Source organism: Ahaetulla prasina, chromosome 6, assembly GCF_028640845.1.
Source record: "Ahaetulla prasina isolate Xishuangbanna chromosome 6, ASM2864084v1, whole genome shotgun sequence".
NCBI lineage: Eukaryota > Metazoa > Chordata > Lepidosauria > Squamata > Colubridae > Ahaetulla > Ahaetulla prasina.
This window is the reverse complement of record NC_080544.1, coordinates 109,437,812-109,458,882: the sequence shown is the minus strand read 5'-3', so window position 1 is coordinate 109,458,882 and position 21,071 is coordinate 109,437,812. Positions and strand designations below refer to the sequence as shown.

Below are 21,071 nucleotides of genomic sequence, written 5' to 3'. Positions count from 1 at the left end.
CGGCACAGCTGATTTCTCCCCACCTCGCTGTTCTACTTAACATTGCTGACTTGGAAGATAAGCAGCTGAGCTTCTAAATGCTCCATTTTCAGCATTGCGCGCAAGCGCCTTAGATGCACGCGCACACACAAAGCTCTCTCTCACCAAACCAGCTGTTAAACCATCAGCATCCCAGCACTGCCAAGCACCTATGATTCTGGGCAGCTGACCACATAGCCTTGAGAGAGAAGGGTTTTGTTTTTAACCTTCTCTCAGGCTTTGCACTTGAACTTCCTGTTCCTGCGCAAGAACATGCATTCTATTGGCTGTTTTAGAGGGTTATGTAGAGGTCATAGCTGGCTCTGCAGGTTGTCTGAGCTAGGTTTGGTTGAAGTTTGAACTGCTGGGGGTAACTGGGCAACCGAGGTGATGCAATGAAGGGGTGTTGGGCAATTCCTATTCTGGCTGAGGGCTAATCCTACCTTTTTTGGATCTTGGGTGAGGGCATTTGCTTATGAATAGAGCGAGCTAGCTTTTTATCTCTTAAGTGCTGACGTCTGCTGAGGGCTATTAACAAAGGTGGAGGCTCCTTTCCAAGAGCATGTTTCTCCATTTCTCATCCAGGGAAATATAATATCCTGCCTTTTTAATATTTCTCAAAATATTTCATTCTTCTAGGAGACAGGTGGGTGCTAATATTCTACAAGATCAAAAGATTTAAGAGGCAGCTACAGCAACACAATTAAAGCCCCTCTGCCTTTTAAGTTATGTTGATTTTTTTTTAAACCCTCTCCCTGTGTGTATCTCTGCATCTATTCTGTGCATCCTTTCGCATTCTCAATTGATGTTTTTGAGGTTTCTTGATAAATATCTCCCAGGATTTATTTTATTTTATTTAATAACCTCTGGCTGGATTCACACAGCATATTTAATCTGATTATTATTAACTCAGGTTTGGATCCATACACTCTCTCGATCGCCACCTCCCCAGAGAAGCAGAAAAACAACAACAACAACCCCCCCAAGTTAAAACTAACCAAGTTTAACCTCTTTGGGGATGCGGTGGGTACAGTTTGCTAGGGGTTAAACAATGCTGTGTGAACCCAGCCTTTCGGGGCAATTCTCGGATTTCGCAAGATTGATTGAATCTGGATTTTTTTTTTTTAATCTCGGCTTCGTCCCCCTTTCTCGTACGATTTCAACTCTTTGGGGAAGTCGGACAAAGAGCACATTTGACGCCAAGGAGGAAATTTTTGTCCACCATTATGGGTGATAAAGAGACCCTTAAAGAGGAGCGAAAGAGGAAGGTTTTCTAAGTAAGCCTCAACTTACGATGAAAACCACGTCCAAACTTTCTGTTGCTAAGCGAGACACGTGTTTGGTGTGTTTTGACCCGTTTTATGACCTTTCTTGCCGCGGTTTCTGTAAACCACTCAGAGAGAGTTATAAAGCACAGTGAAACAGTAAATGTCTATGTACTACTGCCCGCCTTCCTTCCTTCCTTCCTTCCTTCCTTCCTTCCTTCCTTCCTTCCTTCCTTCCTTCCTTCCTTCCTTCCTTCCTTCCTTCCTTCGCAATGGTTAGAATGCAGCATTGCAGGCTGACTCTACCCACTGCCAACAGTTCGATTCTGACCGGCTCAAGGTTGACTCAGCCTTCCATCCTTCTGAGCTTGGTAAAATGAGGACCCAGATTGTTGGAGGCAATATGCTGACTCGGTAAACCGCTTAGAGAGGACTGTAAAACACTGTGAAGCGGTATATAAGTCTAAGCGCTATTGCTCTTCCTTCCTTCCTTCCTTCCTTCCTTCCTTCCTTCCTTCCTTCCTTCCTTCCTTCCTTCCTTCCTTCCTTCCTTCCTTCCTTCCATCCATCCAGTATTGCAGGCTGACTCTACCCACTGCCAACAGTTCGATCCTGACCGGCTCAAGGTTGACTCAGCCTTCCATCCTTCTGAGCTTGGTAAAATGAGGACCCAGATTGTTGGAGGCAATATGCTGACTCGGTAAACCGCTTAGAGCGGACTGTAAAACACTGTGAAGCGGTATATAAGTCTAAGCGCTATTGCTCTTCCTTCCTTCCTTCCTTCCTTCCTTCCTTCCTTCCTTCCTTCCTTCCTTCCTTCCTTCCTTCCTTCCATCCATCCATCCATCCATCCAGTATTGCAGGCTGACTCTACCCACTGCCAACCGTTCGATCCTGACCGGCTCAAGGTTGACTCAGCCTTCCATCCTTCTGAGCTTGGTAAAATGAGGACCCAGATTGTTGGAGGCGATAAACTGCTTAGAGCGGGCTGTAAACCACTGTGAAGCGGTATATAATAATAATAATAATAATAATAATAATAATAATAATAATAATAATAATAATAATAATAATAATAATAATAATAATAATAATAATAATAATAATAATAATATTTTAATTTGTATACCGCCCTTCTCCCGAAGGACTCAGGGTGGTGAACAGGCAGATAAAATATAAATACACACAATAATTAAAAACATCCCTTAAAAAACTAATTTAAATGCCCAAAATGTTAAAAAACGTACTCCCCCGTAAAATCACAAAATTTTAAAAACCCATCCAATAAAAATAAAAATCAGGCTAGTCCAGCCATACGAAAGAAATAAGTTTTAAGTTCGCGGCGAAAGGTCCTAAGGTCAGGTAATTGTCGAAGTCCGAGGGGAAGTTCGTTCCACAGGGTCGGAGCTCCCACATATAAGTCTAAGTGCTATTGCTCTTTCTTCCTTCCTTCCTTCCTTCCTTCCTTCCTTCCTTCCTTCCTTCCTTCCTTCCTTCCTTCCTTCCTTCCTTCCTTCCTTCCTTCCTTCCTTCCTTCCTTCCCAATGGTTAGAATGCAGCATTGCCCACTGCCAGCAGTTCGATCCTGATCGGCTCAAGGTTGACTCAGCCTTCTATCCTTCCGAGGTGGGTAAAATGAGGACCCAGATTGTTGTGGGGCAAGAGGCTGACTCTGTAAACCGCTTAGAGAAGGCCGTAAAGCACAGTGAAGCGGTATATAAGTCTAAGTGCTATTGCTGTTGCTGATATCATGCGTCTCCTTCGCAGTTGCTATTTATAACGCCTGCTTGTCCTTGGACAATCCTGCTTGACCGTTCATTGTTTGCACACAGCCCGTTATCAATTCCCTCTGCCATTTAACTGTTTCCTCTTCCCGGGGATAAGATTTCTTTTGTATGGTTCCCAGCTGAACTTTGAATCATGACTGACATGAGCCAACAAGCCGCTTGGAAGCCAAAACTTGATCAGCCTAAATTTACTCCTGGTTTCCTTTTAGAGGCAGACGTCTACCGATAGCCCTCGATGTACGACCACAGCTGAGCCCAAAATGTATGGGGATAAGTGAGACATTTGCTCAGTGAAGTTTTTTTGTCCCATTTTTCTTGCCATGTCTGCTAAGTGAATCACTTAGATCGGGGTCTCCAACTTTGGCAAGTTTACGACTTGCGGACTTCAACTCCCAGAATTCCTCAGCCAGCAAAACTGTTAAGACTTGTGGACTTCAACTCCCAGAATTCCTCAGCCAGCAAAACTGTTAAGACTTGTGGACTTCAACTCCCAGAATTCCTCAGCCCACAAAACTGTTTAGACTTGTGGACTTCAACTCCCAGAATTCCTCAGCCAGCGAAACTCTTAAGACTTGTGGACTTCAACTCCCAGAATTCCTCAGCCAAGCAAAGCCAGCAAAACTGTTTAGACTTGTGGACTTCAACTCCCACAATTCCTCAGCTAGCAAAGCCAGCAAAACTGTAAGACTTGTGGACTTCAACTCCCAGAATTCCTCAGCTAGCAAAGCCAACAAAACTGTAAGACTTGTGGACTTCAACTCCCAGAATTCCTCAGCTAGCAAAGCCAACAAAACTGTAAGACTTGTGGACTTCAACTCCCAGAATTCCTCAGCTAGCAAAGCCAGCAAAACTGTTTAGACTTGCAGACTTCAACTCCCAGAATTCCTCAGCCCACAAAACTGTTTAGACTTGTGGACTTCAACTCCCAGAATTCCTCAGCTAGCAAAGCCAGCAAAACTGTAAGACTTGCAGACTTCAACTCCCAGAATTCCTCAGCCCACAAAACTGTTTAGACTTGTGGACTTCAACTCCCAGAATTCCTCAGCTAGCAAAGCCAGCAAAACCGTAAGACTTGTGGACTTCAACTCCCAGAATTCCTCAGCTAGCAAAGCCAGCAAAACTGTTTAGACTTGTGGACTTCAACTCCCAGAATTCCTCAGCTAGCAAAGCCAGCAAAACTGTTTAGACTTGCAGACTTCAACTCCCAGAATTCCTCAGCCAGCAAAACTGGTTAGACTTGTGGACTTCAACTCCCAGAATTCCTCAGCCAGCAAAACTGTTTAGACTTGTGGACTTCAACTCCCAGAATTCCTAAGCCAGCAAAACTGTTTAGACTTGTGGACTTCAACTCCCAGAATTCCTCAGTCAGCAAAACTGGTTAGACTTGTGGACTTCAACTCCCAGAATTCCTCAGTCAGCAAAACTGTTTAAACTTGTGGACTTCAACTCCCAGAATTCCTCAGCCAGCAAAACTGGTTAGACTTGTGGACTTCAACTCCCAGAATTCCTAAGCCAGCAAAACTGGTTAGACTTGTGGACTTCAACTCCCAGAATTCCTCAGCCAGCAAAGCCAGCAAAACTCTTAAGACTTGTGGACTTCAACTCCCAGAATTCCTCAGCTAGCAAAGCCAACAAAACTGTAAGACTTGTGGACTTCAACTCCCAGAATTCCTCAGCTAGCAAAGCCAGCAAAACTGTTTAGACTTGCAGACTTCAACTCCCAGAATTCCTCAGCCCACAAAACTGTTTAGACTTGTGGACTTCAACTCCCAGAATTCCTCAGCTAGCAAAGCCAGCAAAACTGTAAGACTTGCAGACTTCAACTCCCAGAATTCCTCAGCCCACAAAACTGTTTAGACTTGTGGACTTCAACTCCCAGAATTCCTCAGCTAGCAAAGCCAACAAAACTGTAAGACTTGTGGACTTCAACTCCCAGAATTCCTCAGCTAGCAAAGCCAGCAAAACTGTTTAGACTTGCAGACTTCAACTCCCAGAATTCCTCAGCCCACAAAACTGTTTAGACTTGTGGACTTCAACTCCCAGAATTCCTCAGCTAGCAAAGCCAGCAAAACTGTAAGACTTGCAGACTTCAACTCCCAGAATTCCTCAGCCCACAAAACTGTTTAGACTTGTGGACTTCAACTCCCAGAATTCCTCAGCTAGCAAAGCCAGCAAAACCGTAAGACTTGTGGACTTCAACTCCCAGAATTCCTCAGCTAGCAAAGCCAGCAAAACTGTTTAGACTTGTGGACTTCAACTCCCAGAATTCCTCAGCTAGCAAAGCCAGCAAAACTGTTTAGACTTGCAGACTTCAACTCCCAGAATTCCTCAGCCCACAAAACTGTTTAGACTTGTGGACTTCAACTCCCAGAATTCCTCAGCTAGCAAAGCCAGCAAAACTGTAAGACTTGCAGACTTCAACTCCCAGAATTCCTCAGCCCACAAAACTGTTTAGACTTGTGGACTTCAACTCCCAGAATTCCTCAGCTAGCAAAGCCAGCAAAACTGTTAAGACTTGTGGACTTCAACTCCCAGAATTCCTCAGCCAGCAAAACTGTTAAGACTTGTGGACTTCAACTCCCAGAATTCCTCAGCCCACAAAACTGTTTAGACTTGTGGACTTCAACTCCCAGAATTCCTCAGCCAGCGAAACTGTTTAGACTTGTGGACTTCAACTCCCACAATTCCTCAGCTAGCAAAGCCAGCAAAACTGTAAGACTTGTGGACTTCAACTCCCAGAATTCCTCAGCTAGCAAAGCCAACAAAACTGTAAGACTTGTGGACTTCAACTCCCAGAATTCCTCAGCTAGCAAAGCCAGCAAAACTGTTTAGACTTGCAGACTTCAACTCCCAGAATTCCTCAGCCCACAAAACTGTTTAGACTTGTGGACTTCAACTCCCAGAATTCCTCAGCTAGCAAAGCCAGCAAAACTGTAAGACTTGCAGACTTCAACTCCCAGAATTCCTCAGCCCACAAAACTGTTTAGACTTGTGGACTTCAACTCCCAGAATTCCTCAGCTAGCAAAGCCAACAAAACTGTAAGACTTGTGGACTTCAACTCCCAGAATTCCTCAGCTAGCAAAGCCAGCAAAACTGTTTAGACTTGCAGACTTCAACTCCCAGAATTCCTCAGCCCACAAAACTGTTTAGACTTGTGGACTTCAACTCCCAGAATTCCTCAGCTAGCAAAGCCAGCAAAACTGTAAGACTTGGACTTCAACTCCCAGAATTCCTCAGCCCACAAAACTGTTTAGACTTGTGGACTTCAACTCCCAGAATTCCTCAGCAAAGCCAGCAAAACTGTTTAGACTTGTGGACTTCAACTCCCAGAATTCCTCAGCTAGCAAAGCCAGCAAAACTGTTTAGACTTGTGGACTTCAACTCCCAGAATTCCTCAGCCCACAAAACTGTTTAGACTTGTGGACTTCAACTCCCAGAATTCCTCAGCTAGCAAAGCCAGCAAAACTGTAAGACTTGCAGACTTCAACTCCCAGAATTCCTCAGCCCACAAAACTGTTTAGACTTGTGGACTTCAACTCCCAGAATTCCTCAGCTAGCAAAGCCAACAAAACTGTAAGACTTGTGGACTTCAACTCCCAGAATTCCTCAGCCAACAAAACTGTTAAGACTTGTGGACTTCAACTCCCAGAATTCCTCAGCCCACAAAACTGTTTAGACTTGTGGACTTCAACTCCCAGAATTCTCAGCCCACAAAACTGTTTAGACTTGCAGACTTCAACTCCCAGAATTCCTCAGCCAACAAAACTGTAAGACTTGTGGACTTCAACTCCCAGAATTCCTCAGCTAGCAAAGCCAACAAAACTGTAAGACTTGTGGACTTCAACTCCCAGAATTCCTCAGCTAGCAAAGCCAGCAAAACTGTTTAGACTTGCAGACTTCAACTCCCAGAATTCCTCAGCCCACAAAACTGTTTAGACTTGTGGACTTCAACTCCCAGAATTCCTCAGCTAGCAAAGCCAGCAAAACTGTAAGACTTGCAGACTTCAACTCCCAGAATTCCTCAGCCCACAAAACTGTTTAGACTTGTGGACTTCAACTCCCAGAATTCCTCAGCTAGCAAAGCCAGCAAAACCGTAAGACTTGTGGACTTCAACTCCCAGAATTCCTCAGCTAGCAAAGCCAGCAAAACTGTTTAGACTTGTGGACTTCAACTCCCAGAACTCCTCAGCCCACAAAACTGTTTAGACTTGCGGACTTCAACTCCAAGAACTCCTCAGCCCACAAAACTGTTTAGACTTGTGGACTTCAACTCCCAGAATTCCTCAGCTAGCAAAACTGTTTAGACTTGTGGACTTCAACTCCCAGAATTCCTCAGCCCACAAAACTGTTTAGACTTGTGGACTTCAACTCCCAGAATTCCTCAGCCCACAAAACTGTTTAGACTTGTGGACTTCAACTCCCAGAATTCCTGCTGGAGTTGAAGTCCCCAAGTCGTAAAGTTGGCAAGGTTGGAGACCTCTGACTCAGACGATTTAAGTTAGCAACATGATTCTTAAGTGAAATTTGGCTTCCCCCATTGATTTTGCTCGTCAGAAGGTCGCAAAAGGGGATCACGTGTAACCGTCTTTAATATGAGCCAGTTGCCAAGGGCCCGAATTTTGATCACATGAGCACGGGGATGTTGGAATGGTCGGAAGTGTGAAAAACAGTCATAAGTACCTTTTTTCCCAGGACCGTTGTAACTTTGAATGGTCACTAAAGCAAGTCCTCAATAGGTAGCCCTCGACCTACATCCACAATTGAACCCAAAATTTCTGTTATTAAGCGAGGCAACGGCTAAGTGAATTTACTCCATTTTACAACCTTTCCTGCTTCAGTGAACCGTGGCAGTTGATAAGAGAGTAACCCGGTTGTTAAGTGAATCTGGCTTGCCCAATGAATTGACTTTGCTTGCCAGAAGGTCGCAAAAGGGGAATCACGTGACTCCCGGGACACTGCGACCGTCATAAATATGAACCGGTTGCCAACCATCTGAATTTTAATCGAGGGGATCTTGCAAAAGTTGTCACTTTGAAAAACAGTCACATTTTTTTCAGCGCTATTGTGAATTTGAAAGGTCACTAAATGAACTGTCGTAAGTCAAGAACCACCTGTATTGCGCAGGCTGGGGAATTCTGGGAGTTGAAGTCCACTACCATCTTAAAGGTAACGGTAAAGGTTCCCCTCACACATATGTACTACTCATTCCCGACTCTAGGGGGCAGTGCTCATCTCCGTTTCAAAGCCGAAGAGCCAGTGCTGTCTCCATGGTTATGTGGCTGGCATGACTCAACACCAAAGGCACACGAAATGCGGTTACCTTCCCACCAAAGGTGATCCTTATTTTTCTACTTGCATTTTTTATGTGGTTTCAAACTGCTAGGTTGGCAGAAGCTGCGACAAGTAACGGGAGCTCACCCTTTTATGTGGCAATCGGAACTCGAACTGCTGAACTGCTGACCTTTCGATCGACAAGCTCAGCATTTTAGCCGCTGAGCCACCGCGTCCCTAAAAACCACCATCTTAAAGGTAAAGGTTCCCCTCGCACATATGTGCTAGTCGTTCCCGACTCTAGGGGGCGGTGCTCACCTCCGTTTCAAAGCCGAAGAGCCAGCGCTGTCCGAAGACGTCTCCGTGGTCATGTGGCCGGTATGACTCAACGCCAAAGGTGCACAAAACGCTGTTGCCTTCCCACCTGTTCTGTTTCCCTTCCCCCAATACTCCCAGCAAAGAGTCCGTCAGAGGCCTTCCTTTTTTTCTTTTCCTTTTATTTACATAGATACATGTCCTGGCCACGTCTACCCACGGGCCTGCCAAGTTTCTGGAGATAACGAGGAAATTATAGATAAGGCCAGAATTACTCACGAATATATTCTTCCCTCCATGAATTAGCTCGCGCCAAATTCATTGCTTTGTCCAAGACAAAAAACCAGGAAGTCCCGCCTCCTATTTATAGTCTCTGCAGATGTCACTGCATGACAATTATGACTTGGCTTTGTCCCAACTCTTCCGCTGCTGCGCCCGCCGATCAAGCCTTCGTAATCTTGCGTCCCTCCAAAACTGTTCTTGGGGCGTTGCCAAATCAGAAGAAGGCCCGGGAGAATCAGGCCTTGCCGGCCCCTCCCTTTGAGTGGGTGCCAGGGAGGGAGAGGGCTCAAGAGAAGCAGGGCTTGCCAGGTCTTCTCCCTCATTTTCTGAATCATCCGAGTCCAGGAGTCTGGGTCCAGGAACCTGGGTCACAACACCACCAAACGTGGTCCCTTTTTTTTCTACTTGCATTTTTTTTACGTGCTTTCGAACCGCTAGGTTGGCAGAAGCTGGGACAAAGAACGGGAGCTCAACCCGTTACGCAGCACTAGGGACTCGAACCGCTGAACTGCCGACCTTTCGATCAACAAGCTCAATGTCTTAGCCACTGAGCCACCCCGTCCCACTTAAAAGACCATCTTAAAAGTTGGCAAAATTGAGAAATGCTGCCTGAACTTGAGAGCGAATCCATCAGGGAGAATGCCAGAGTGCAGGTGGTAAATCCAGGGTGGCATTCGCCCGCATCCAAAATTCGGACTCCCACGCGCCCATGCCAAGCAGAGTCAATTATCCTAATGGAGGTTAATCTATCGAAGTTTCTCCCCAGGCTGAGCCCTTTATTGCTGTTCCCAAATAATTTGATAATGGAAAGGATTTTTTTTTAAAAAAATGTCATTAGCCAGGCAACGAACTGTGCACCGATAGAGAGGGATTTTCAGGCACAAAACCGGAGCGCTGTTTATTAGTAATCAATTTGGACCGAAAACAAACCGGCCGCTTGCCTAATTAAATGCTCATTTTAGGCCTGAAATGGCGTAGAAGTTAATCTGTTGTTGTGTTTATATTTTAACACAGACCAAAGATGATCAAGCAGCAATGCGACAGAGAGGTAGCAGATGATGCAGAGTTTTCCTTTTCCACAAAAAGAAAAACACCTTTTCGCATATTTAAGATAGCGTCTGCGATAGATAGACCAGGGAGAAACCTAACCAAAATGCATCCACATCAGAATACCAAAATTTTGGGAGGGGCAGCAGGTGTTGGCAGATACGGGCTTCCCTGAGAGATGTAGAACACCCGTTTTCCTAAAATGCGTCTGGTTTAGTTTAATCGTGGGCTGTGTTCAGACATTATCTTAAATCCAGGTTTAAGACCTGGCCGTGACATTTGTTCAATTTGTTAAGCTTGTTTTTTGTTGTTAGTTGCGAAGTCATGTCCGACCCATCGTGACCCCATGGAAAACATTCCTCCAGGACTTCCTGTCCTCTACCATCCTCTGGAGTCCATTTAAGCTCACGCCGACTGCTTCAGTGACTCCATCCAGCCACCTCGTTCTCTGTCGTCCCCTTCTTCTTTTGCCCTCCATCTTTCCCAGCATTGGGCTCTTCTCCAGGGAGTCCTTCCTTCTCATTAGGTGGCCAAAGGATTTGAGTTTCATCTTCAGGATCTGGCCTTCTAAAGAGCAGTCAGGGTTGATCTCCTCTAGGACTGACCGGTTGGATCACCTTGCAGTCCAAGGGACTCGCAGGAGTCTTCTCCAGCACCAGAGTTCAAAGGCCTCCATTCTTTGGCGCTCAGCCTTCCTTATGGTCCATAAGCTTGATTAACTAGCCTTATTATTAAGGTTGTTTTTGGGTGACCTCATATGGTCTGCCAACTTAGATTGTTCGGTTGGTTTATGGTCTGGTGAATTGCGAGTCAAATTAATCCAGTAACCAAGTTAAGTGTCTATGGAGATTCTCAGTCATCCAGATGTTTCGCTTCTCATCCAAGAAGCTTCTTCAGCTCTGACTGGATGGTGGGGAATGGGAGGATTGATACTCCTTACAAGCAGCTGGTCATTTGCATCCCTTTAGAGAGTCCTTGAGGCCATCTGGAGGTTTATCTGTCCTCAGGGTCACCTGAGTGGTGCAAATGGGGGTGGAGCCTTCTTGGAACTGCTGAAAGGACCTGTGTTGTAGACTGGAGATAGATAGATAGCCAATGTCGTGAATCACGTGATCACGTGAATCAAGATCACGTGAAGTGTTAGTGCCACTTTATAATGCCTTGATAAGGCCACACTTGGAATGCTGCATTCAATTTTGGTCGCCACGATGTAAAAAAGATGCTGAGACTCTAGAAAGAGTGCAGAGAAGAGCAACAAAGATGATTAGGGGACTGGAGGATAAAACATATGAAGAACGGTTGCAGGAACTGGGTATATCTAGTTTAATGAAGAGAAGGACTAGGGGAGACACGATAACAGTGTTCCAATATCTCAGGGGCTGCCACAAAGAAGAGGGAGTTGGGCTGTTCTCCAAAGCACCTGAAGGTAGAACAAGAAGCAATGGGTGGAAACTGATCAAGGAAAGAAGCAACTTAGAACTAAGGAGAAATTTCCTGACAGTTAGAACAATTAATAAGTGGAACAAGTTGCCTGCAGAAGTTGTGAATGCTCCAACACTGGAATTTTTTAACCATCTTTTTGAGATGATGTAGGGTTTCCTGCCTGGGCAGGGGGTTGGACTAGAAGGCCTCCAAGGTCCCTTCCAACTCTGTTGTTATTATTATTATTATTATTACAATGTACTCATCTGCACATGGTTCACTGCATTGTACTGCATGTGAGCAATGTGGTATATGCAACACAATGCAGTGAACCCTGTACAGATCAGTACATTGGGGAAACAAAACAACCAGTTCGTAAACTCATGGCACAACATAGGAGAACCCATCAGGAATCGATTCAACAGTCCATCTGCATTTAAAAGACAAAGGCCGCTCTTTTGAAGACAGCAACGTCCACATTTTGGACAGAGGGGTTTGAAAGGGGGCTTCCAAGAGGCCATCTGAACAGCCCTCTCTCAACAGAGGGGGAGGGGTATGACATCATCTATCTCCAGTCTACAACACAGGTCCTTTCAGCAGTTCCAGGAAGGCTCCACCCCCATTTGCACCACTCAGGTGACCCCAAGAACACAGACAAACCTCCAAGTGGCCTCAATGACCCTCTAAAAAGGATGCAAATGAGCAGCTGTCTGCAAGGAGTATAAAGCCTTCCATTTCCCCACCATCCGGTCAGAACTGAAGAAGCTTCGTGGCTGAGAAGCAAAATGTCTTCAAAGAAAAACCAGAAAGTCCAGTTGCCTCTTGAAAACAAAAGCACCTTTGGGATAACCAAATTAAGGTAATTCAGTTCACCAGTCCTTTGTTAAGTTCTTTGCTAGCTTGGTTTATAAGGGTCTTTCTAGATTCTGTACAATATAAAAGGGCCTCTGTGGCTCAGACTGGTAAGACAGTCTGTTATTAACAGCAGCTGCTTGCAATTACTGCAGGTTCTAGTCCCACCAGGCCCAAGGTTGACTCAGCCTTCCATCCTTTATAAGGTAGGTAAAATGAGGACCCAGATTGTTGGGGGCAATAAGTTGACTTTGTATATAATATACAAATGGATGAAGACTATTGCTTGACATAGTGTAAGCCGCCCTGAGTCTTCGGAGAAGGGCGGGATAGAAATGCAAATTTTTTAAAAAATATGGGGGTTCTAAGATGGTTACCTTAAAGAGGCAGCTTTTAAAGGACCGTCACTGGATTGAAATCATTTAAATATATCATTTATAGAGAGCAAGCCCACGCAAAGGGAGGGGACACTTCTCTAGTCCTTCTCGCAGTTGATCCCCAATTTTTTTGGGGGGTGGGGGTGTCTGGCTTGGGCAAGTGGGGGCCAGTGGTGACAGGTGGCACAGCTGGGCATTGGGTGGTGCTGTAGGCGGCTGGTGGCAATAACTACTGGTCTGGCCTGGGATTGTTTTGTTTTTTTTTTTGTTTACATTTATACCCCGCCCTTCTCCGAAGACTCAGGGCGGCTTACAGTGTATAAGGCAATAGTCTCATTCTATTTGTATATTTTTACAAAGTCAACTTATTGCCCCCCCAACAATCTGGGTCCTCATTTTACCTACCTTATAAAGGATGGAAGGCTGAGTCAACCTTGGGCCGGGCTCGAACCTGCAGTAATTGCAGGCTACTGTGTTCTTAATAACAGGCTTTTACCAGCGTGAGCTAAACCGGCCCAAACCAGTTGTTGTCATGGTTCCAGAAAAACCTCTTCTGCATAAAAAAAACTCAGAAGCCATTGTCTTTCAGAGTTCTTTACTAGCATGAGGAAACTGGCACACGATGAGTGAAATTCCAAAACTGAACTTCCGGATTCTTTTCCCAGTTATGCAAACCCCAAGAGTCCCACCCCCCTGACCCCTTTGCTGGTCACAAGGTCCCACGTTCTCCCAGTTCATTCGAATATCTTCTTGCCACTCTTCCTGCAGATGTGAACACCATCCGACCTTGACCGCTTGAAGAATGTTACCATACCCCTCAGCCCCCCTTCCTCCCCTCAGGGGAAAAATGTGGCAGCGTCTGGAACCTTAAAGTCTAGTATGGTTTCCAGGCCTGACAGTTGTGGTCCGCCGGCGACCAGCAGAGCTGGCAGCAGAATCGGACAGTGAGGAGGTTGGGGAGGAACATGGGCCAGTCCTGGGGGCTGGGAAAGCTCGGACGGGGGCTCTGCGTTGGAGGCAGAGAGGGAGCTAGGTGGCAATGAGGCAGAGGAACAGCTGGAGCCTGTTCCCAGTGTATGCATGCGCAGAGCTGCCAGAAGACAAGGACAGCTAAGAAAGCAGGGTCGAGTTGAGAGTAAAGCCATACCTTGGAGGTGATTGGCCCCTCCCATAGGAAACAAAAGAGGAGTGAATGGGGAGTGGGCTTTTGCAGGAAACAATTCGTCCATTTGGTCATTTCAAGAGTGGGAAGATCTGTCCGTGAATCCCAGAGACTCTGTGCCAAGTTTTGCCTTTCCCTGTATTTGGAAACTATTGACATGACAGCTTTCCAAGAGAGATGAGGTCTGTGTTGATAAATCTTCCTCTGAAAGACTGTTTGCCAAGCCTTGCTGACTGTGAATGAAAGGAATTCGCAGTTGTGTAAATAAAAGGGGTTTTGCCAGGACCAAGGCTCCGCTTTCTGCTTTTTAGGGAAGCCGAGGTTAGAACAGGAATGCCACTGGATTTCTCACACTCTGCTCAGTCCCAAGGTACTGCCGTGGCTTTCCTCCATCGAGCCTCCAGCTTTGTGTGATCAGATGGCACAGGAAGGGAGGCGGCAGCCTGCATAGTGACAAATTGAGGGGCGCCAGGCAGGGAAGCTGAGGAGGGAGGGGCTGGCAGGGGGCAAGACCCAGCCGGGTGGGTGGGCAGGAGACAAGGGGGCACAGCCCTGGTATGCTTGGGTACTAAGAGGAGAAGGGCACCACCGGAACGGAATATTTTATTACTACTACTACTACTACTAACAACAACAATAATAATACGAATAAGTAGGGGTATAAGAAGGATAATAGCCATATTGCTTGGGTAAATACACATAGACATTAGACAGCATTGTGAGAATTAGGGGTTCAGCAAGTGTTTTCCTGCCTTTATCATTTTATAAGAAACTCGTGGGGAACATACCTAAGACTTCCACCTCCTCCTCCTATATTTCCCCCAATTGGGCATATAATGATTGGTACTAAAACTCCCTGTCTCCTGGTGTTTGGCCCAAAGTCACCCAGCTTGCTTTCATGCCTAAGGTGGGACTAGAACTCACAGTCTCCTGGTGTTTGGCTCATAGTCACCCAGATGGCTTCCATGCCTAAGGTGGGACTAGAACTCACAGTCTCCTGGTGATTGGCTCATAGTCACCCAGATGGCTTCCATGCCTACGGTGGGACTAGAGCTCACAGTCTCCTGGTGATTGCCCCAAAGTCATTCAGCCAAGTTGCACGCCTAAGGCAGGGCTAGAACTCACAGTCTCCTGGTGATCGGCCCAGTTGACTTTCATATGTAAAGCGGGACTAGAATTCATAGTCTCCTGGTGATTGGCCCAAAGTCACCCAGTCAGCTTCCCATGGCTAAAGCAGGACTTGAACTCCCCATCTCCAGGGTGATTGGCCCGAAGTCACCTCACCAGCGTTCATGCCTCAGGTGGGACTAGAACTCCCTGTCTCCTGGTGACATTATTCACATCCCTCTTCTTTCCTTCCTTCCTTCCTTTCCAGTCGTCCTGAGCCGGAATCAGGAGGAGCTTCTGTTCAATGATCTGATGGTCGATTATGACCGGAATTTTCGCCCAGCTTCAGACAAGGGGGACATTGTAAATGTTTCTCTCAAGGTTACCCTCACCAACTTGATCTCCCTGGTAAGGCATGGCGTTGTCATCCCTTCTCGTTGGACTTTCAGGATGGGCCAAGAATGTCCCACTTGTTTCCTTCTCAAAGTCTCCAGAAAGAGCTGCTTTACGACCCGTGGACTTCAACTGGAGCCATGGCTGGCTCGGGAATTCTGGGAGTTGAAGTCCACAGGTCATAAAAGGCCCATGGTTCCCCACCCCACTGGTCTAAGAGGCGGAAAACCTGAGGCACAGGATGATGTTCTACGCGGCTGGAGAGTTTATACCTCCTGTGTATCGGTTGGATTCTTCATCTCCTTCCTTGAAGTTCTACACACTAATTGGTTTTTTTTATAAATAACTCAAGATAGCAAACGTATCCTACAAACCCTCTACTGCTACTTTCCCCACAACAACAACCCTATGAGGTGGGTTGGGTTGAGAGAGAGCGAGGGAGAGAACGGTCCAAGGTCACCCAGCTGGCTTTCATACCAAAGGAGGAATAAGAACTCACCATTTCCTGGTGATTAGTCCAAAATCACCCACCTGGCTTTCATTACCAAAACAGGACTAGAACTCACGTCTCCTGGTGATTAGCCCAAAGTCCCCCAGCTGTCTTTCATGCCTAAGGCAGGACTAGAACTCACAGTCTCCTGATGATTGGCCCAAACTCACCCAGCTGGCTTTCGTGCCTAAGGCAGGACTAGAACTCCCCATCTCCTGGTGATTCGCCCAAAATCACCCAGCAGGTTTCCATGCCTAAGGCGGAACTAGAACTCACTGTCTCCTGGCGATTGGCCCAAAGTCACCCAGCAGGTTTCCATGCCTAAGGCGGAACTAGAACTCACTGTCTCCTGGTGATTCGCCCAAAATCACCCAGCAGGTTTCCATGCCTAAGGCGGAACTAGAACTCACTGTCTCCTGGCGATTGGCCCAAAGTCACCCAGTTGGCTTTCATGCCTAAGGTGGGACTAGAACTCACTGTCTCCTGGTGATTGGTCCAAAGTCACCCAGTTGGCTTTCATGCCTAAGGTGGGACTAGAACTCCCCATCTCCTAGTGATTCGCCCAAACTCACCCAGCAGGTTTCCATGCCTAAGGCGGGACTAGAACTCACCGTCTCCTGGTGATTGGCCCAAACTCACCCAGCTGGCTTTCATGCCTAGAACTCACTGTCTCCTGATGATTGGCCCAAAGTCACCCAGCAGCCTTTCATGCCTAAGGTGGGACTAGAACTTACTATCTCCTGGTGATTGGCCCAAAGTCATCCAATCAATTTTGAAGCCTGGTGATTGCCTGGTGACGTCACTGCAGTGTTCTTGGCAAGATTCCAGAAGTGGTTGTGGACGGAATTTTTACTGTGGTTCTTAACCGGATAACTGCAGTCGTTCAGCAAATTGCACGGTTGTTAAGCGAACCACGTGGTCCTTGAGCAAATCCAGATTCCTCAATTGGCTTTGCTTGTCGGAAGCCAGCTGGGATGGTCGCAAATCACGTTCTGCCCGCCCTTTTGCTGAGACCGTCGTAACTTTGAACCACCATTAAGTGAATGGTCATAAGTCGAGGACTAGCTGTAATCCCATTTTTTTGTGTGTGTGTGCTTTTCCAGAACGAGATCGACGAGGCTCTCACAACGAATGTGTGGGTAGAGATGGTAAGTAAAGGCCCAGGATTAATATGTGTTCTTGTGGGAATGTCGGTGACTCCTATTAAAACAGGCAGCTTAACTGCAGTTCCAGGTTATCTCAGGCCCCCAAATCAAGGGTGAAATCCAGCCGGTTCTGACAGGTTCTGGAGAACCGGTAGTGGAAATTTTGAGTAGTTCAGAGAACCGGCAAATACCAGCTCTGGCTGGCTCCAGAGTGGGCTGGGAATGGGGATTTTGCAGTATCCTTCCCCTAGAATGGGGTGGGAATGGGGATTTTGCAGTATCCTTCCCCTAGAATGGGGTGGGAATGGGGATTTTGCAGTATCCTTCCACTGGAGTGGGGTGGGAATGGAGATTTTGCAGTATCCTTCCCCTGGAGTAGGGTGGGAATGGGGATTTTGCAGTATCCTTCCACTAGAATGGGGTGGGAATGGGGATTTTGCAGTATCCTTCCCCTAGAATGGGGTGGGAATGGGGATTTTGCAGTATCCTTCCACTGGAGTAGGGTGGGAATGGGGATTTTGCAGTATCCTTCCCCTAGAATGGGGTGGGAATGGGGATTTTGCAGTATCCTTTCACTGGAGCGGGGTGGGAATGGAGATTTTGCAGTATCCTTCCCCTAGAATGGGGTGGGAATGGGGATTTTGCAGTATCCTTCCCCTAGAATAGGGTGGGAATGGGGATTTTGCAGTATCCTTCCACTGGAGTAGGGTGGGAATGGGGATTTTGCAGTATCCTTCCTCTAGAATGGGGTGGGAATGGGGATTTTGCAGTATCCTTCCCCTGCCATCACCACCAAGCCACACCCACAGAACCTGTAGTAAAAAAATTTGGATTTCACCATTGCCTCTGCTCTTCAGTAACTGATAGGCTGGTGGTAAATCAGCACTCATATTGACTGACCATGGGCCCATTTAATAATAATAATATAATAATAATAATATTTTAATTTGTATACCGCCCTTCTCCCGAAGGACTCAGGGCGGTGCACAGCCAGAATAAAATACAAAGAAAACAGTACATATAATATTAAGAACAACCCCTTAAAAAACTTATTCAATTGGCCAAAAATTTTAAAATACAGTAACACCCTATAAAAATTTACAAAAATCTAAAACCCATAAAAGCAAATTAAAAATTTTAAAATCAAGCCAGTCCAGCTAGACGGAATAAATAGGTTTTAAGTTCGCGGCGAAAGGTCCGAAGGTCGGATAGTTGACGAAGTCCAGGGGGAAGTTCGTTCCACAGGGTAGGAGCCCCCACAGAGAAGGCCCTCCCCCTGGGGGCCGCCAGTCGACATTGCTGGGCTGACGGCACCCTAAGGAGTCCCTCTCTGTGAGAACGCACCGGTCGCTGGGAGATAGAAGATGGCAGTAGATGGTCCCGTAAATATCCTGGTCCTAAGCCATGGAGCGCTTTGAAGGTAGTCACCAATACCTTGAAGCGCACCCGGAAGACAACAGGCAGCCAGTGCAGTCTGCGCAGGATGGGTGTTACATGGGAGCTCCGAACCGCTCCCTCTATCACCCGCGCAGCTGCATTCTGGACTAACTGGAGTCTCCGGGTGCTCCTCAAGGGGAGCCCCATGTAGAGAGCATTGCAATAGTCCAAGCGAGAGGTCACGAGAGCATGAGTGACCGTGCATAGGCGTCGCAATCATTTCTCAGGCTGTTTTTGTCCCGGCCAACAATTGTAGTAGTTGTAATAATAGTGCCTGATCTTGTCGATCTTTGCCAAGCCAATATGAGTAATCAAGTTTGTTGTTGCCAGAAATGGAAAGATTACCGCCTGCAGTGGGACCCGGATGAGTATGACAACATCAGCTGCTTACGGATCCCTTCGAGGTTGATCTGGCTGCCAGATATAGTCTTGGAGAACAAGTCAGTAGTTTGCAAAAGTTGATTTTGTTTTCCATTTACCCTCTGATGGCAACCCTTTGTGTAATATATGTCCTAATCCAGTTTGAGCCTTCCATGGATCCATAGGGGATCAATCCAGGGGTGAAATGCTCCCGGTTCGAATCGGATCGCCTGATCCGGTAGTGATGGTGGGTGGTTCGGAGAAGCGGTAGCAAAAATCCCTTCCCCCTCCCCCGCCCCAGCTGAGCCCTGCAATCATCAGAGGTTTTTTTTTTTTACTTTTAAAAGCATTTTTTCTTCGCCCCAAAAAATGCTTTTAAAAGTAAAAAAAAAAGCTTCTGATGATCACACGATTCAGCTGGGATTGTCAGAACCCTTTAAAAGCATTTTTTCTACAACCTCTTCGGCTGAAGAGGTTGTAAAAAAAAAAAAGCTTTTAAAAGGCTCCTCTGGGGATCCCAGCTGAGTTGTCTGATCATCAGAAGCTTTTTTTTACTTTTAAAAGCCTTTTGGGGGGGCAAAGAGGCTGTAAAAAATGCTTTTAAAAGGTTCTGGCGATCAGACAATTCAGCTGGGATTGTCAGAACCCTTTAAAAACATTTTTTTCTACAACCTCTTCGGCCGAAGAGGTTGTAAAAAAAAAAAGCTTTTAAAAGGCTCCTCTGGGGATCTCAGCTGAGTTGTCTGATCATCACAGGCTTTTAAAAGCATGTTTTCTATAAGCTCTTCGGCCAAAGAGGCTGTAAAAAAAATGCTTTTAAAGGGTTCTGGCGATCAGGCAACTCAGCTGGGATCCTCAGAACCCTTTAAAAGCTTTTTTTCCTCTGGCAATCCCAGTTGAGTTGCCTGATCATCACAGGCTTTTAAAAGCATTTTTTTCTACAACCTCTTCGGCCGAAGAGGTTTTAGAAAAAATGCTTTTAAAAGTAAAAAAAAAAAAGTTGGCCATGCCCACCCAGTCACATTACCCCCACCCCACCAAGCCATGCCCACAGAACCGGTAGTAATAAATTTTACATTTCACTTTTGGATCAATCCCTTACTGGGTGATGCATTCAGGGGCATCCCCGAGGGCATTTGTTAGAAAGGAACGAAATGGTTTCTTTCTTTCTTTCTTTCTTTCTTTCTTTCTTTCTTTCTTTCTTTCTTTCTTTCTTTCTTCCTTCCTTCCTTCCTTCCTTCCTTTCTTTCTCTCTCTCTCTCTTTCCCTTCCTTCCACCTTCCTTCCTTTCTGTCCTTTCTTCCCTCTTTCTTTCTTTCTTTCTTTTTCTTTCTTTCTTTCTCTCTCTCTTTTCTCCCTTCCACCTTCCTTCCTTCCTTCCTTCCTTCCTGTCTTTCTTTCTTTCTTCCTTCCTTCCTTCCTTCCTTCCTTCCTTCCTTCCTTCTTTCCCTCCTTCCACTTTCCTCCTCCTTCCTTCCTTCTTCCCTTCCTTCCTTCCTTTCTTCTTTCTTTCTCTCTCTCTCTTTTTCTCCCCTCCACCTTCCTTTCTTCCTTTCTGTGTTTTCTTCCCTCCCTCCCTCCTTCCTTCCTTCCTTCCTTCCTTCCTTCCTTCCTTCCTTCCTTCCTTTCCTTCCTTCTTTCCCTCCCTTCCACTTTCCTCCCTCCTTCCTTCCTTCCTTTTTTCCTTCTTTCCCTTTTGCTTTGGAAAATAGCTTGATCCCTTCCTCTCTGTGGCAGCCCCTCAAATATTGGAAGATGCTATCCTGTCTCCCCTGGTCCTTCTCTTCACTAGACTAGCCAGGCCCAGTTCCTGCAACTGTTCGTCATATGTTTTATTCTCCAGTCTCCTGATCATCCTGGTTGCTCTTCTCTAGAGTCTCAACAAACAAGCAAGAAAACAAGCAAGCTCAGAGACCACCGAGGGCCCCTCATTTCTGATCTCTTTCCACCCTTCTTTCTTGCAGCATCAACGGGGTCTTTGACGTTGCCTTGTACACCAATGCTTTGGTGTCTCCTGATGGGAACATCACTTGGTTGCCCCCAGCTATTTATCGGAGCGTCTGCTCCATTTTCGTCACCTACTTCCCCTTCGACTGGCAAAATTGCTCCCTGGTGTTCCAGTGAGTGCTCCCTTTGTGGTAGAGGGGAGGATGGGGAGGGAGGGAGGAAGGAGTAGAATGGGGAAGGGAAGCCTCATCTGAGTTGCCTTCAAGAACTTCTGGCGGGCCTTAGTAGAAAGTCCCCAGATTAAAACATGGCTACACTTGGTGGGACTTTCAAATCCGGTGGGACTTTCAGGAAGCCCCTTCCAACCCTGCCATTGGCTGAGTGGTCCAGATC

At 46.4% G+C, this 21,071-nt stretch overlaps 1 protein-coding gene across 1 annotated transcript in view; it reads left to right on the top strand.

Moving 5' to 3' along the window:
* The window catches only part of CHRNG (cholinergic receptor nicotinic gamma subunit), a 59,485-nt gene that overhangs the window by 6,301 nt on the left and 32,113 nt on the right, over positions 1-21,071 (top strand). The window contains exons 2-5 of the mRNA XM_058189445.1: positions 15,175-15,314; positions 16,893-16,937; positions 18,702-18,811; positions 20,696-20,851. Of these exons, the coding sequence (XP_058045428.1) occupies positions 15,175-15,314; positions 16,893-16,937; positions 18,702-18,811; positions 20,696-20,851 (451 nt within the window). The remainder of the gene's footprint in view (positions 1-15,174; positions 15,315-16,892; positions 16,938-18,701; positions 18,812-20,695; positions 20,852-21,071) is intronic.